The sequence below is a fragment of the Rhinopithecus bieti genome, unplaced genomic scaffold, assembly GCF_001698545.2.
Source record: "Rhinopithecus bieti isolate Rb0 unplaced genomic scaffold, ASM169854v2 scaffold_45617, whole genome shotgun sequence".
Classification (NCBI taxonomy): Eukaryota; Metazoa; Chordata; class Mammalia; order Primates; family Cercopithecidae; genus Rhinopithecus; species Rhinopithecus bieti.
In genome coordinates, this window is record NW_016819136.1 from 1,154,680 (window position 1) to 1,169,981 (window position 15,302).

Below are 15,302 nucleotides of genomic sequence, written 5' to 3' on the forward strand. Positions count from 1 at the left end.
CCCGTTTGCTTAAAGCACAGTATTGGGGTGGGAGTTACCCGATTTTCCAGGTGTTGTGTGTCTCAGTTCCCCTGGCTAGGAAAAGGGATTCCCTTCCCCCTTGCACTTCCCAGGTGAGGCGATGCCTCGCCCTGCTTCAGCTCTCGCTGGTCCGGCTGCAGCAGCTGACCAGCACCGATTGTCCAGCACTCCCCAGTGAGATGACCCCAGTACCTCAGTTGAAAATGCAGAAATCACCAGTCTTCTGTGTCGCTCGCGCTGGGAGTTTGAGACTGGAGCTGTTCCTATTCGGCCATCTTCCCCAGTTTTCTCAGTTATTTCTATTTCTATCTCCATTTTCCCTTGAGTTTGAAATTTTTCATTTAAAAACTATTAAGTCAGTTGGGCATCATTATTATTCTCAGTAAATAGTTAATGAGCACCTACTAGGATTAAGACTCCCAGGTACACAAAGGTGTATAGGATATGGTCCGTATCTCTCAAAAGCATTAACAATCTGCCCATGGAGATTGGGCATATCCATATAAAGACAAATGATATACATTAGATGTCATATACTCAATGCCTTAGTTAGGTAGTAATAGTTCAGAGGAGATAACTGTTGGTCAGTTTCAAAAACAGGACTTCAAACTTACTATAAAACAATAGTAATCAAGACAATGTGGTACTGGCATAAGGACTGACATATAAATCAGTGAAATAGAATTGAGAGTGCTGAATAAACATTTATATTTATGGACAAGTGATTTTTCAACAAGAGTTCTAAGATAATTCAAGGGGGAAAGAATAGTCTTTCCAATAAATGCTGTTTGGACAATGATTATCCATTAGCAAAAAATAAAGTTGGGCCCCCCTCCCACCACACACCGTACAGAAAAATTAATTTACAATGAATCATAGTTCTACATATAAGAACTACAACTATAAAACTCTTAGAAGAAAACACAGGAGTATGTCTTTGTGAATCTTGGGTTAGGTAACAGTTTCTTAGATATGATACTAAAAACTCATGTGACAAAATAAAAAACAGGTAAATTTGACTTCGTCAAAATTAAAAACTTCCCTGCTTAAAGGACACCATGTAGAAACTGAAAAAACAATTAAGAAAATGGGAGAAAATACTTGCAAATTATATCTGATAAGGAACTTATATCCAGAATACATATATAATTTTTATAACTCAACAATACAAGCACAAATAATCCAATTTTTAAATGACGAAGGTATTTGAATAGACATTTCTCCAAAGAATATAGTACAAATGGCCGAAAAGTTCATAAAAGGATGCTTAACATCATTTATCATTAGGGAAATGCAAATTGAAACCACATGAGACAGCACTTTACACCTACTAAGAGAACTAAAGGGAAAAAGGTGACAGTAACAATGTGGGGAAACTGGAAGCTTCATACATGCTGGTGGGGATGCAAATGGTGCAGCCACTTTGTAAAACAGTTTGACAATTATTTGGAAAGTTAAATATGGAGAAATTACATGACTCAGCAATTTTACTCCTAGATGTATACATAAAAAAGAACTGAATATGTTCACACAAAAACTTGTACATGAATGTTCACAGCAGCGTTATTCCTAACAACACAAAAGCAGAAACAATGCAATGTCCACCAACTGAACAACAGATAAATAAAATGGTAGATCCATACAATGGAATATAATTTGGCAATTATAAGGAATAAAGAACTAATATGAGCTAGGCGTGGTGGCTCACACCTATAATCCCAGCACTTTGGGAGGCTGAGGCGGGCAGATTCCTTGGGCCCAGGAGTTCGAGACCAGCCTGGGCAAGACGGCAAAATCCGGTGTCTACAAAAAATGCAAAAATTAGCCAGGTGTGGTGGCATACACCTGTAGTCCCAGGTACTCAAGAGGCTGAGGTGGAGATGGCTTCAGCCCAGGAGGTGGAGGCTGCAGTGGGCAGAGACTGATACGTGCTACGACGGGGATGAACCTTGAAAATATTATGCTATCACAAAGAAGCTAGACATAAAAGGTCACGTGTTGTATTCCACGTATATGAAACGACCAGAATACATAAATACATAAAAGCATGAAGTACATTGGTCATTGCCACAAACTGGGAAGAACCGGGCACAAGGAGTGACTGTTAACGGGTAGAAGGTTTCATTTTGGGGTAATGAAAACATTCCAAAATTAGACAGTGACAGTGGTTGCACAACTCTGAATATACCAAAAATCACCAAACTGTACACATTAAACAGGTAAATTTTATGGTATGCTAACTATATCTCAATAAATCTTAAAAAAAAAAAAACCTAAGTGGAAACTTTAAAAAAAAAAAAAAAAAAAGTAGGATTTGAACTAGGATAAGGAAGTAAAGTAAGATTTGAACAGGTAGAAGAAGAAGGTACAGAAACTGTTCCAAGTAAGGAATGGGGGCTCAGACATGGAAATATACATGGCATACTCAAGGGATAAATTACTACATTGACTAGAACAGTATGTTTGTATAGGGAAGTAATAAATAATGCTGAAGCTATCTATAGATTTTTTAAAAGGCGGATAGATAGACATATATAGGGCAGTACTAGACTGAAGAGATTTCAACTATAAACCCAACATATTTAATGAAACTCTAATACATACTAATTGATATTCCTAGCTGAAATCAGGAAGTACAGAAGACAGGTTTTTTGATTTTATATAGACGTAAACAAGATTAAACATAACTGAACAACTTCCAGGAGGGGCCTATAGTTTCTATTCTAAAGGTTAAAAGTCAAATACCAAATAAAACACTGAAAAAATGACTTAAGTTTTGATATTAAACTCACCAGATCTTCAGGAGTTGCCCGATGAACTGTTAGATCACTCACAGTATTCTGTAAAAAAAAGGTGGCCTTTCTTTAAAAAAAAAAAAAAAAAAAAATTTTCTTATAAAATATATACATTTATTGGATTTTAATGGCTAAAATGGTTTCAAAATCCTGAGACCAAAAATTTTTTCTTTCTGGGAACCAGTATTCTCAATTTAGATATGAACACATATTAGTTTTAGGTGTCCTATTTATAGAAAATAACAGCTAATTTTAGATGTCTTACAGAAAATAAGTACTGTATTCACCAAGCAGTCATACATTATATTAAAACAATGAAAATATTCAAAATGAATATATGACATATGAATAAATGGTAGTATATATTCAAAATGAGTGAGTTTAACTAAAGTTTTAGTTTTCACACTGTAGTCTGTGGAATCCCAGGATTCCACAATGCAATGCTAAAGGTTCCTAAAAAAAAGTGTGTTCACTGGCTGGGCACAGAGGCTCATGCCTGTAATCCCAGCACTTTGGGAGGCTGAGGCGGGTGGATCACCTGAGCTCAGGAGTTCGAGAACAGCCCGGCCAACGTGGCAAAACTCAGTCTCTACTAAAAATATAAAAATTAGCCAGGCCTGGTGGTGGGCGCCTGTAATTCCAGCTACTCAGGAGGCTGAGGCAGGAGAATCACTTGAACCCAAGAGGTGGAGGCTGCAGTGAGCCGAGATTGTGCCACTGTACTCCAGCCTCAGCAACAAAGCGAGTCTCTATCTCAAAAAAAAAAAAAAAAAAAAAAAGGACAGTGTGATCACTACAGAGAGGTTCAATTTGTGTCTGCAAACATCTTAAGCATTGATGCTGCTACAATGAAAGATGAAATTTGAGGGCAATGCATAATTTCATAAAATGTGAAAACAGTCACTTAAATTAACAGGCACTAAACTAATATAGTAGGGCTACCACCCTGCACAACTCCATAAGTTAACATTAATATCAGAGTCCATGTAAATAGCACCCCTTGAAATTGTGTGGCACACAGGCTGCACAGCTCTAAGTTGTAATCCTGTAACTTGGCCCTTTCCAAAGCAACTTCAGCCATTGTGCTACACAGATTTGTTAAGGCAGGAAATAAAACAAGTTAGTTTTACTTGTATGTGACAAGGAATTCAAACAGTCAAAAATGGCTTCTGATCAAAGACTAAACTTTTTGGCCATGATTAATATTTGGCTCAAGGCTTTTCTGTATGAAAACTGTTACTGCTTTTACAATGATTTAGAAAGGTACAAGAGCCAGGCATGGTGGTGTGCGCTTGCAGTCTCAGCTACTCAGGAGGTTCATGAGGCCGAGGCAGGAAGATCCCATCATGAGCCCAGGAGTTTGAGACCAGCCTGGGCAACATAGTGAGACCTTGTCTCAAAAAAAAAAAGGAAAAGGAAAAGAAAGGTACAAGGTACAACTACAGGATCATGAGAATTATTGTTAATAATCATTTAAAAACTCAGGCATACAAATAAGTGATAGGCTTAAAATTTGTTCTCATGGAAGAAAATAATAATTCCATCAATACTACTTTTGCTTAAAACCATTTTCTTTTGACATTGCATTTAAATCTAATCTATAAGCCATTTCAGAAAATGTCTCACTATTTTTATCAAGACAGTATTAATCAGTTTGATCTCTTCTCCATCATTAACCATTTACTCCAAATGACTTATGACTATTTTCCAAGTTCAGTCTACCTTCAAATAACAAAAGATTTTTCCAGCACTGCAGATAATAAAAAGTAAATGAGGAAGGTTCTTAATGCAATTTCAAATGATAGGTTTCAATTAAGTTTTGAGCAATACTGGCATATTGGAATAAATGCAGTCATCCCGCAGTATCCAGGACACCCACATATACCAAAATCCACACATACTCAAATCCCACCTAATTGGTTCTCCACATATGGGTTTTACATCCTGAAAATACTGTATTTTCAATCCACCTTTCATTGTAAAGGTGGAACCCCAGGATACAGCCAACTGTATTTATTGAAAAAAAATTCATGTATAAATGAACCCATGCAGCTCAAACTCATGTTGTTCAAAGGTCAACTGTACTGAACTTCTCAAAGTAACCACTCTGAAGGGGAAAATATGTTATCACATAATTTTTTTCCTATTTATCAGTTTCCTTATCTTAGAGTCACATCCTTGTCATTAAAATTTTATAGCCAATCAGACAGCAACAAAACAATCTAAACACAGAGAAGTCCCGCTGCCCCACTTCAAAGGCTGTCAGTTTGCCCAGGATATCTGGCTAACATGGTAGGTTGCAAACCAGAAGATTCCAATTCCAAAAGAATCCCTGAGATCCAAACTAATCCCTAACTAGTTACTCTTCGCAATGGAAAGTAAAGGCACCTCAAGTCTCATGGTCCAAACCAAAGTATCAGGTTACAAAAGATAGAAATCTAGCTGGGTGCGATGGCTCACCTATAATCCCAGCACTTTGGGAAGCCAAGGCGGGAGGATTGCTTGAGGCTAGGAGTTTAAGACCAACCTGGACAACACAGCAAGGACCTATCTCTACAAAAAATATTTTTTTAAGTTAGCCAGGGGTGGTGGTGCATGCCTATGGTCCTAGCTACTCAGGAGGCTAAGGCAGGAGGATTGCTGCAGTTCAGGAGTTTGAGGCTGCAGTGAGCTATGATGGCATCACATCACTCCAGCCTGGTTGACAGGACATGATCCTGTCTCTTAAAAAAAAGATATAAATCGCCTTGGTAACACCAGGCAATATTCCAGTTAGGAGCCAGAGATCATATGTTACAGGTACTTGAGACTTGTCTTATACCATAAGAGAACATTTGTTCTGAAACTGATCAACCTCTGGAAGTGAGCAATTCATGGGATAAGAGAGCAAAGGTCACCTATTTTTTTTCAGCCAAAACTGGCACTCACATGGTTATGATATCACTGGTTGCTCTGAGCAAACCTAAAAAAGGTACTGAAAAAATTCACAGACTTCAGTGACACCAGTGAACTAGAGTTGCCTTTATGCAGTGAGTTCTCAGAGTGAGAGTGAGAAGACTTTTTTTTTTTTAACATGCTCCCCATCCCCTTAAGAGTCCAGTTCTTTAAAGGATATAGAGGTTACAGTCTGGACGTGTGTATTCTTAAAACCTCCCCCAAAGGATTCTGCTCTTCCCTCCAAGACCTAGAATATCACATGCCCAGAAACCTATTCCACCCTATGACATGATGAGCCCCATTCAGAATACCATCTTGCATGACTAGAGCCGTATCACTGTCATTCCTCCAGAGTAACGTTACATTATTTACTATCCCACCTATACTCACATCCCATTCTTGTTTCACTGAAGTTTTCTTCTTCTTTACTTTCGGCGTCTTTCTTACACCAACTCGGGGACCACAGCGGTTCACTCTGACAAATGACATCTAGGAATAATAATCACATCAAAATTTTTAAATACAAGAAAAAACAATAAGCATCACCAGAGTGAGGAAAGACACCTGAAAAAAAAAAACAAATTTTAAAATGCCAGAAGAAAAATTTAAGCATGATAAAAGGAACAGGCTATCAAAATAAAATACTTTCTTCTTTCATTTTACAACTAATAAAAGTTGGTACTGATAATTATAATAAAAGAGGTCTCAAGTCAGTAACTTTTATATATTTGATTAACAGTGAACTCTAGGAATGCAGAAATTATGGCCTAAAGCAGAGAACTAAGACAGTCGTCAAAAGCTTTGTCATCAGCTACACAAATTCACAATTAGTAGAAAATAGCCCAGTCACAAGCTAACAATGTGAACGTAAGGTGAAGGAAGGAAAGGGCAAAAGAGAGTTGGAGTTCTTTTTTAAGCACTCTAACACTCAAAATCACTACCAGGTACATATGTGCTTACTTGAAAATAAAAGTAGCTAAACTTTAGAGAACAAATGAGGTATGATATCACTTCTAACATATCTGTCACATAATGCTAAATGGTACTAATTATTGATTTTTTTTCTATCGCTGATAAATTAATAATTATTGATTTTAAACTAGAATTTTTAAATTGCCAACATTAGCTTGCCACTGTTTAAACAGAAATGCTAAGGACACTAGACTACACATTATACCAAATTAGAAAAAGACCCATAGTCCTCGAACACCAGGATTTTACAATACATATATATGACTTTTAAAAAGCAATACATATACATGACTACTATTGCAGACCCTTTTAACCTACCTAAATAATTACAGGACTTTCCAGCTGACCCCCTTACTCCCAATAAGCCTAAAACAAGGACTCTAGTATTTTCCTTAAGTACTTTAAAAAAAAAAATTGTCTACTATAATAAAAATGTCTAAATACAAGTGTTTCTTAGGAGTTTTCCCTCAATCTTCCTTGCACTCTGTACTCTCTCTTAACAAGAACATTCACTTCTTAAACACGGTATCTAATTTCAGCATTTACAATTCAGCCAAAGAAAACAAGTCACATACAAGTTAGAAAATAACATTTAAGTTTTATGATGGTAATGATGAAATAGCAGCAGAGGTAATGATGGCATCAGCTAATACATACTGTGTGCTTACTATAAGCCAGATACTAGTCTATGCTCTTTAAACATTATTTTCTTGAATCCTCACAATAACCCCATGAGGTACTTACTATTTATTCCTCATTTTACAAATGAGAAAACTAAGAGACAAGGGTTAACCAACCATGAAGGTCACACAGTTAGTAAGTAGCAGAGCCACAAGTACCATTTTAAAAGATACGGAATATAATAGAACTAAGAGTCTAAAACAAACTCTTACATTTATGGTCAGTTTATTTTCAACAAGGGTGCCAAGACAATTCAATGGGGAAAGAATAGTCTTTTCAAGAGATGGTGCTGGGACAACTGGATACTCATATGAAAAAGAATGAAGTTGGACTCCTACCTCAAACCATATTCAAAAATTAAATTGAATCGTGGATTTAAATGTAAGAGCTAAAACTACAAAATGCTTAAAAGAAAACATAAGAGTAAATCTTCATGAGCCTTGGGTTAAACAATGGTTTCTTAGAAATGACACAAAAAGCACAAGCAACCAAAGAAAATAATAAATTGGAGTTAATCAAAATTAAGAATTTTTGTGCTTCGAAGGCACAATCAAGAAAATAAAGACAACCAATAGAATGGGAGAAAGTATCTGCAAATCCTTTATCTGATAAAGGACTTGAATCCAGACTATATAAAGAATTTTACAACTCAACAATTTTAAAATCCGATTTAAAATGGACATAGGACTTAAATACACGTTCCTCCAAGGAAGATACTATAGCCAGCTAATAAACACATGAAAAGATGTTCAACATAATTAGTCATTAGGGAAATACCAATCAAACTCACGAGATACCACCTCACATTGACTAGGATGGCTATAATCAAAAAGATGGACAACAACAAGCACTGACAAGAATATGGAAAAACTAGAATCCTCACATATTGTTCATGGAATGTAAAATGGTATAGGCACTTTGGAAACAGTTGGCAATTCCTCAAGAGGTTAAACACACAGTTACCACATGACCCAGCAATTCAACTCGCATATTTACATCCAAGAGAACTAAAAACATATGTCCACATAAAAACTTGTACATAAAAGGTCACAGCAGCATTTTGAACAGATAAAAAGTAGAGACATCCTAAATGTCCACCAACTGATGAATATATTAATAAAATGTGGTATATCTACACAATGGAGTATTACTTCGCAATAATAAGCAACGATGTACTGATACATGCTACAACATGAATGAATCTTGAAAGTGTTCTAAACACAGAAGGCCCTCTATTGCTTGATATCATTGATATGATGTGTCCAGAATAAGTAAATCCACAGAGACATAGATTAGTGATCGCCAGCATCTAGAGGGAGCATAGAATGGAGAGTGACTGCTAATGGGTATAGGGTTTCTTTGGGCAGTGAAGAAAATGTTCTGAAATTAGATAGTAATGTTAGTTGCACAATTATGTGAACTGACTAAAAATCTCTGAACTGTATACTTTCAAGGGTGAATTATAGCTCAATAAAGCTATTTTAAAAGACAGGAAAACAATAGTTATTCAAAGACATGAATCTAATGTATTTTAACCACTTAGATCTTTAACCACTTAGATCTCCAATTTACTCTGCAAAAACAAAGAGGAGTCATAAAATGTCAGTATCCCTATATGATGAATTATGTATCCATTAAAATTATATTAAGAAAAATGTTTAATGACAGGAAAATACATAAGAAGTATAAAAAGTAGAATACAGAACGGTATGTATAGTATATTCTCAATGATGTTAGAATATAGGCATTATTAATAAAGCACTTATCTCTGCTAAGAGCTTCACATTTGATCCCACAACCCTGTAAGGCATGTCTTAAGAGAAAATATAGTATAAAGGCTAATAATACAGTCTGGAATCACTGTCTGGGTTCACATCCCAGCTTTTTCACTAACTATAAAACAGAACTAATTAAATATATAAGTGCTTAGAACCCCTGCTGATATAGTTTGGCCGTGTCCCCACCTAAATCTCATCTCGAATTGTAATCCCCATAATCCCCATGTATTGTGAGAGGGACCCAGTGGGAAGTGATTGGATCATGGGGGCAGTTTACCTCATGTTGTTTTCATGATAGTGAGTTCTCATGAGATCTGATGGGTTTATAAGCGTCTGGCATTTCCTCTGTTTGCACTCACTTTCTCTCCTGCCACCTTGTGAAGAAGGTACCTGCTTCTGTTTGGCCTTCTGCCATAAGTGTAAGTTTCTTGAGGCCTGCAAAACTGTGAGTCGATTAAACCTCTTTTCTTTATAAATTACCCAGTCTCGAGTATTTCTTTACAGCAGCATGAGAATGAACTAATACACCTGCCTAGCATACAAAATTGTATTTAAATGTTGAGGATAACAATGTCAGTGACAATTAACCCTTTTCCCAAATAAGAAAAATGAGACTGGAAGAATCAATATAGTGAAAATAGCCATACTGCCATTTTAAAGTAATTTATAGATTCAATGCTATGCCTATTAAACTACCATTAACATCTTCACAGAATTAGAAAAAACTATTTTAAAATTCATGTGGAACCAAAAAAGAGTCCATATAGCCAAGACAATCCTAAACAAAAAGAACAAAGTTGGAGGCATCATGCTACCCTACTTCAAACTATACTACAAGGCTACAGTAACCAAAACAGCATGGTACTGGTACAAAAGCAGACACATAAACCAATGGAACAGAATGAAGAACTCAAAAATAAGACTGTGCATCTACAACCATCTGATCATCAACAAACCTGACAAAAACAAGCAATGGGGAAAGGATTCCCTACTTAATAAATAACGTTGGGAGAACTGGTGAGCCATATGCAGAAAACCAAAACTGGACCCCTTCCTTACACCATACACAAAAATCAACTCAGGATGACTAAAGGCTTAAATGTAAAACTCAAAACCATAAAAATCTCAAAAGAAAATCTAAGCAATACCTTTCAGCACATACACACAGGCAAAGATTTCATGATGAAAATGTCAAAAGCAACTGCAACAAAAGCAAAACTTAACAAATGAGATCTAATTAATCTAAAGAGCTTCTGCACAGCAAAAGAAACTATCATCAAAGCAAATGGACAACCTACAGAATGGGAGAAAAATTTTGCAATCTCTCCATCTGACAAAGGGCTAATATCCAGAGTCTACAAGGAACTTAAACAAATTTATAAGAAAAAAACAAAGAACCCCATTAAAAAGTGGGCAAATGACATGAACACACACTTCTCAAAAGAAGGCATTTATGCAGCCAACAAACATATGGAAAAAAGTCAACATCACTGATTGTTAGAAAAATGCAAATCAAAACTACAATGAGATACCATCTCATGCCAGTCAGAATGGCGATTATTAAAAAGTCAAGAAACAACAGATGCTGGCAAGACTGTGGAGAAACAGGAACAATTTTACACTGTCGGTGGAAATGCAAATTAGTTCAACCATTGTGGAAGACAGTGTGGCGATTCCTCAAAGACCTAGAACCAGAAATACCATTTGACCCAGCAATCACATTAATGGGTATATACCCAAAGGAAAATAAATCATTCAATTATAAAGATACATGCACATATATGTTCACTGCAGCACTATTCACAATAGCAAAGACATGGAATCAACCCAAATACCCATCATTGACAGACTGGATAAAGAAATGTGGTACATATACACCATGGAATACTATGCAGCCATAAAAAGGAACGCGGTCATGTCCTTCGCAGGGACATGGATGGAGCTGGAAGTCATTATCCTTGGCAAACGAATGCAGGAACAGAAAACCAAACACCACAAGTTCTCACTTATAAGTGAGTGCTGAACGATGAGAACACATGGACACAGGGAGGGGACCAACCCACACTGGGGCCTGTTGGGCAGCAGATGGGTGAGGGGAGGGAGAGTATCAGGAAAAAGAGCTAATGCACGCTAGATTTAATACCTAGGTGATGGGTTGATAGATGCAGCAAACCACTATGACACACGTTTACCTATGAAACAAACCTGCCCATACCGCACATNGAATACTATGCAGCCATAAAAAGGAACGCGGTCATGTCTTCGCAGGGACATGGATGGAGCTGGAAGTCATTATCCTTGGCAAACGAATGCAGGAACAGAAAACCAAACACCACAAGTTCTCACTTATAAGTGAGTGCTGAACGATGAGAACACATGGACACAGGGAGGGGACCAACCCACACTGGGGCCTGTTGGGCAGCAGATGGGTGAGGGGAGGGAGAGTATCAGGAAAAGAGCTAATGCACGCTAGATTTAATACCTAGGTGATGGGTTGATAGATGCAGCAAACCACTATGACACACGTTTACCTATGAAACAAACCTGCCCATACCGCACATGTACCTTGGAACTTGAAACAGAATTTAAAAATATTAAGAATATTAAAATTCAAAAAAAATGAAAAACGAGGCTTAGAGAAAGTAGATAGCTCAAAGTCATACAAATAATAACAGGCAGAGCCAAGAGCTGACACTCAAGACCAGGTCTGACTGACTGTAAAGCACCTGCTGGAAAAGTTTGCCAGAATTGGGTTACCTCTGGTTGCTTCTGTATTTCCCAAACTTTCTATAATGAACCTATGTTACTCTTAAAAATGGGGAAAAAATTATTTCAGGTTACATTTAGAATATTTTACTCATTCAGAAGCGTAAACTTCCAGATGAGAATGCAGACTGGCCACAACTTGATTACAGCTTTGGAAGACCCTAAGCAGAGACTCTAACTAAGCCATGTCCAAACTCATAACCCACAGAAATTGTGAAATGATAAATAGTAATTGTTTTAGGCCACTAAATCTGTGGTAATTTACTACCTGTGTATGGTAGGATGATATACAGTGTATAGTTAAGCTGCTATCCCATCTTTGCCCTTCTCTTGCCATCCAACTTCATGAAAAGGTACACTTTAGCACCTGTATTTACTAATCCTTAGTTCTACCTCCAAGTTTTATTAATTACAAAAACTCTGACCCCAACTTTGCACTGAAAAGCGTTTTTTTTTTTTTTTTTTTTTTTTTTGAGTTGGAGTCTTGCTCTGTCGCCAGGCTGGAGTGCAGTGACATGATCTCAGCTCACTGCAACCTCCGACTCCCGGGTTCAAGCAATTTTCCTCCCTCAGCCTCCTGAGTAGCTGGGATTACAGGCATGCACCACCATGCCCGGCTAATTTTTGTATTTTTAGTAGAGACAGGGTTTCACCATGTTCATCAGGCTGGTCTCGAACTCCTGATCTCGTGATCCACCTGCCTTGGCCTCCCAAAGTGCTGGGATTACAAGTGTGAGCCACCACACTCAGCAGCAAAGCATTCTCTTGAACACCATCAATAATAGTAACCATATTTTTCTTAACCAAGGATCAGACGTTTTGGTCTAAAAAAGGAATTTTGTGCCACTTACAGAAATCAGAGATCATAAGTGTGCTATAGTTTATTGTTCAAATGTGAGACTAGAGATATTCTGATGGTTTACAGTGTTAAGAAATCAAATATTAAAATTAACACAGTCAAGACAATCTATGCCTGTTTGGAGAAACTGAAATACTAATGGCCCTTTCCAGCTCTGCACACTCCCAATCCTAGAAGCCCTCTCCTCTCTTGGTTTCCAGGACACCCTTTCTCCTGCTTTTCTTCTCTTTTTTTTTTTTTTTTTTTTTTTTTTTTGAGACAGAGTCTCGCTCCGTCGCCCAGGCTGGAGTGCAGTGGTGCGATCTCGGCTCAGTGCAATCTCCGCCTCCCAGGTTCAAGTGATTCTCCTTCCTCAGCCTCCCGAATCACTGGGACTACAGGCACCTGCCATCCCGCCCAGCTAATTTTTGTATTTTTAATAGAGACGGGGTTTCACCATGTTGGCCAGGATGGTCTCGATCTCTTGACCTTATGATCCACCCAGCTCAGCCTCCCAAAGTGCTGGGATTACAGGCATGAGCTACCACGCCCGGCCTCTTCTATTCTTTTCTCCTTTTCTTCACGGGTTCTATTGTCCCCCTCCACACACACAATTTAATCAAGGATCTCCACCCAGTTCTATCTCAGTTCTCATCCCTCTTGTCTTTCCATTAGATACCCTCTCTTTCATTCAACAATTATTTGGGGGAGTACAGCACACACCAGGCACCAGCTAGGCATCAGAGATACAAGTAAACTAAATAAACCAAGATATCAGTAAACAAGTCTAATATGGTGCCAGCTCTCATGGAGCTGCTTTCTTGATCACAAAGGGGCAGTTCACATCCTCCCTCAGTGACCTCACCTACTCCCTTGAGCAAAGCTATGAATGTATGGACACAAAAACACACAAAAAAACTGTGAAAATGAGTTCGAAATCGATGATTCACACCTTTCCACAAAACATGAAACACAGTGGCTCGCATCTGTAATCCCAGCAACTCGGGAGGCTGAGGCAGGAGGATCACTTGAGGTAGGAAGTTCAAGACCAGCCTGTGCAACATAGCAAGACCCTGTCTCTAAAAAAAATTTTTTTTTTTAATTAGCCAGGAGTGGCGGTGAATGCCTATAGTTCCAGCTACTCAGGATGCTGAGATGGGAGGACTGCTTGAGCCCAGGAGTTGGAGGCTGCAGTGACTTAAGATGGCACTCCTGCACTCCAGCCTGGGTGATGGAGTGAGGCTCTGTCTCTTAAAATAAACAAATAAAAACAAAACAAAACCACCAAATGCTCATTTCTAACTACCTATTGTACAGATCTGCCAAATATCACAAATACCGTATATCAAAATAAAGCTCATCATCATACCCCAAATCTCTACTTGCTGATATATAACAGGTTAACTCGATAAATACGTTGAATTAAGCTGAATTTACAGAATTATAATCCTTCTAGTTGCTCCAATTTAAAACCTCAGCATCACCTCTGTTCCTTATCTCTTAGTGAATCAGATAACAGAATCTATTAACTTTTCCCTAAAATCTCTCCTGCCCGCTCTTCTCCATCTCTACTAAAATATTTTATTCAGGCTCTCGTTATTCTAATTAGTCTCCCTTTCACTCTTCACTCACTGACGTCACCATCCATCTATTAATTTAACTAATATTTTGAAAGCACCACCTAAGGGTGAGGCACCAGATACAACAAGAAAGCAGAATAGTCTATGCCCTTGCAGAGTTAAGAGTTTCTAAGAGGACCGCAATTAAACAAGTATTTACAACAAAAGGGCAGCATGGGCAGTAAATTCTGTCTGCCATGAAAGTACCCAACTAACTCTACGCAGTAAGAAAAAGCTGCCTCCTCTATACCCCCAAAAATGTTTGCACTGAGAGTTAAAATATGAATAAAAGTTAGAAGTAGGGGAAAGAAAATTCCAGGCAAGCGAAAATGCATTTACGAAGAGTTTGAGAAACTCAGTTCAATTAACAAAGATCTGAGAGGGTGAGAGGTTAAAGGAGGAGGAAAGGCAGAGAGCAGACTGTAGTCTTCTAAGCCACAGCAATCTGAACACTATCCTAAGACCATAGGAAACCACTGAAGAATTTTAAACGGGATAGTTATGCCTGGACTTAGTAAATCCACTCTGACTGGTATGGAAAACTGATTAAGGAGAAACAAGAACTCTTTCCAAACACTGTTGAATCAATCCTACCTAAATACACGGAGAGGCCGGGCGCGGTGGCTCAAACCTGTAATCCCAGCACTTTGGGAGGCCGAGACGGGCGGATCATGAGGTCAGGAGATCGAGACCATCCTGGCTAATACGGTGAAACCCCGTCTCTACTAAAAAATACAAAAAACTAGCCGGGCGACGAGGCGGGCGCCTGTAGTCCCAGCTACTCGGGAGGCTGAGACAGGAGAATGGCGTGAACCCGGGAGGCGGAGCTTGCAGTGAGCTGAGAGCCGGCCACTGCACTCCAGCCTGGGCGGCAGAGCAAGACTCCGTCTCAAAA

At 38.2% G+C, this 15,302-nt stretch overlaps 1 protein-coding gene across 3 annotated transcripts in view; it reads right to left on the minus strand.

Moving 5' to 3' along the window:
• Positions 1-15,302, minus strand: part of SPICE1 (spindle and centriole associated protein 1) — a 72,337-nt gene that overhangs the window by 53,037 nt on the left and 3,998 nt on the right. For all 3 annotated transcript variants that reach the window (XM_017858602.1, XM_017858603.1, XM_017858604.1), the window contains exons 2-3: positions 6,144-6,242; positions 2,814-2,861 (exon numbers count right to left, since the gene is read on the minus strand). In XM_017858602.1, the coding sequence (XP_017714091.1) occupies positions 2,814-2,861; positions 6,144-6,242 (147 nt within the window). The remainder of the gene's footprint in view (positions 1-2,813; positions 2,862-6,143; positions 6,243-15,302) is intronic.